This window comes from Nematolebias whitei, chromosome 6 (genome assembly GCF_014905685.2).
Source record: "Nematolebias whitei isolate Nwh7 chromosome 6, NemWhi1, whole genome shotgun sequence".
NCBI lineage: Eukaryota > Metazoa > Chordata > Actinopteri > Cyprinodontiformes > Rivulidae > Nematolebias > Nematolebias whitei.
The window spans coordinates 9492465-9494057 of record NC_056503.1 but is presented as its reverse complement, the minus strand read 5'-3'; the positions used below and the strand labels follow the sequence as shown (position 1 = coordinate 9494057).

The 1593-nt window shown below is 42.3% G+C and overlaps 1 protein-coding gene across 1 annotated transcript in view; it reads right to left on the bottom strand.

The window, feature by feature from the left end:
• The window catches only part of LOC119411516 (cytoplasmic dynein 2 heavy chain 1), an 18237-nt gene that overhangs the window by 4626 nt on the left and 12018 nt on the right, over positions 1–1593 (bottom strand). The window contains exons 9-12 of the mRNA XM_037678468.1: positions 1441–1554; positions 1189–1349; positions 933–1056; positions 694–815 (exon numbers count right to left, since the gene is read on the bottom strand). Of these exons, the coding sequence (XP_037534396.1) occupies positions 694–815; positions 933–1056; positions 1189–1349; positions 1441–1554 (521 nt within the window). The remainder of the gene's footprint in view (positions 1–693; positions 816–932; positions 1057–1188; positions 1350–1440; positions 1555–1593) is intronic.

Genomic DNA, 1593 nt, shown 5'->3' with positions numbered 1-1593 from the left:
TATGTTCCCATACAAACGCAAAATTAGTTCTCTGCATTTAACCCATCACACGTGAGATACACTCAGGTTGAGCAGTGGGCAGCTATGTAAGCGCTTAGGGAGCAATTAGGGATTAGGTGTCTTGCTCAGAGACATCCCGACATGTGGGAATGGCTGGGAGTCAAACCGCGACTATCTGTTCCCCAGTATGCTGCCCTACCTCTATCCCATCTTGGCCCCCCACTGAAGGAGAACACTGAACAACAATGGTGTCATGGCAGGGTTGTAAGGAGAAAGCCACTCCAAATCTCCAAAAAGAACATTGCTGCTCATCTGCAGTTTGCCAAAGATCACATGGACAAACCATAAGGTTGTTGGAAGAATGTTTTGTGGACACCAGGTACTGAAAGCAAAGGTTCAAGAAAAAAAGATTTTTTACCACTCACAAATATGTAAGTTTGGCTCATTTTCCTTAATAAGTAAATGGCCAAGTATAATATTTTTGTCTCATGTGTTTAACTGGGTTCTCTTTATCTAATTTTAGGACTTGTGTGAAAATCTGATGATGTTTTAGGTCATATTAATGCATAAGTATAGAAAATTATAAAGAGTTTACAAACTTTCCAGCACCACTGTAGTTGTCAGCCAAGTGTGTGTTGGGTAAAACATTATGTTAGCTGCTTTCTGAGGGTGTGTTTAAAATATGGCTCTTACTCCAGTAGTCCAGCTTGCTCTCTTTCCAGAGGCTCAATTCTCTCAAGGACAAAGGAGTACTGGACATTGGCTTTGACCCAGGCAGCCAGAGGAGCAGCTGCAGCACTTGCACGCTTTGCATTCTAACAATAAAAACATCAAGAGTCAAAAACTACTTAAACATAGCAATCATAGTAACATGCTTACATTCCAGCAAGAAAAAAAAAATCGTATTATTTGTTAATCTGCTGCTGTCTGACCTTGGGGTCAAATGAGGCTTTGTTTCTGTTGAGCAGCTCTTCCACACTTTGGCGAATCTCAGGAGTGATGTTTCTGGCTTCAAATGTGGCTATGTCCTCCCTCACACCACGTTTAGCCAGAAAGCTGCAGTGAAAGGCAGTCAAGCCAGAGATAATGAAAAGAGTATGCTGGATTTTATAAGTTATGGTTTTATAAGGGAGTCAGTTGAAGCCTTAAAAAAGGATGGTTAGTCCTTTAACACATTCTTCCCCTCACCTCTTCATGCTGACCCAGGTGGTATCGAAGATGCCCATCAGTCTCAGTACCCCCTCCAGGATGTCTCTGATGACATCAGGGGGCATCCGGAGGGAGCGGATCTCAGACAGAGCTTCAGGCTTGATGTTTCCAACTGCCCGCTTTGCTTCATCCACCAATGGCTAGAGGGCAGCGAGAGGTGAAGTGAAGGATAAATTCAGCTGGGATCTCAAGCAGCACATTGCACATTTTATTAGCCCCCACAAAACTTACCTGCACTTCTTTCAACTCGTCATCAATTTGGGCTTTTCGCTCTTCAATTTTGGACATCTCCTGAGCCATTTTTTCTTTTATTTTTTCCATTTCTGTCTTTTGGTCACTGGCATTCTGAATTAAAACAAATATATTTATAATGATGCTTGCACT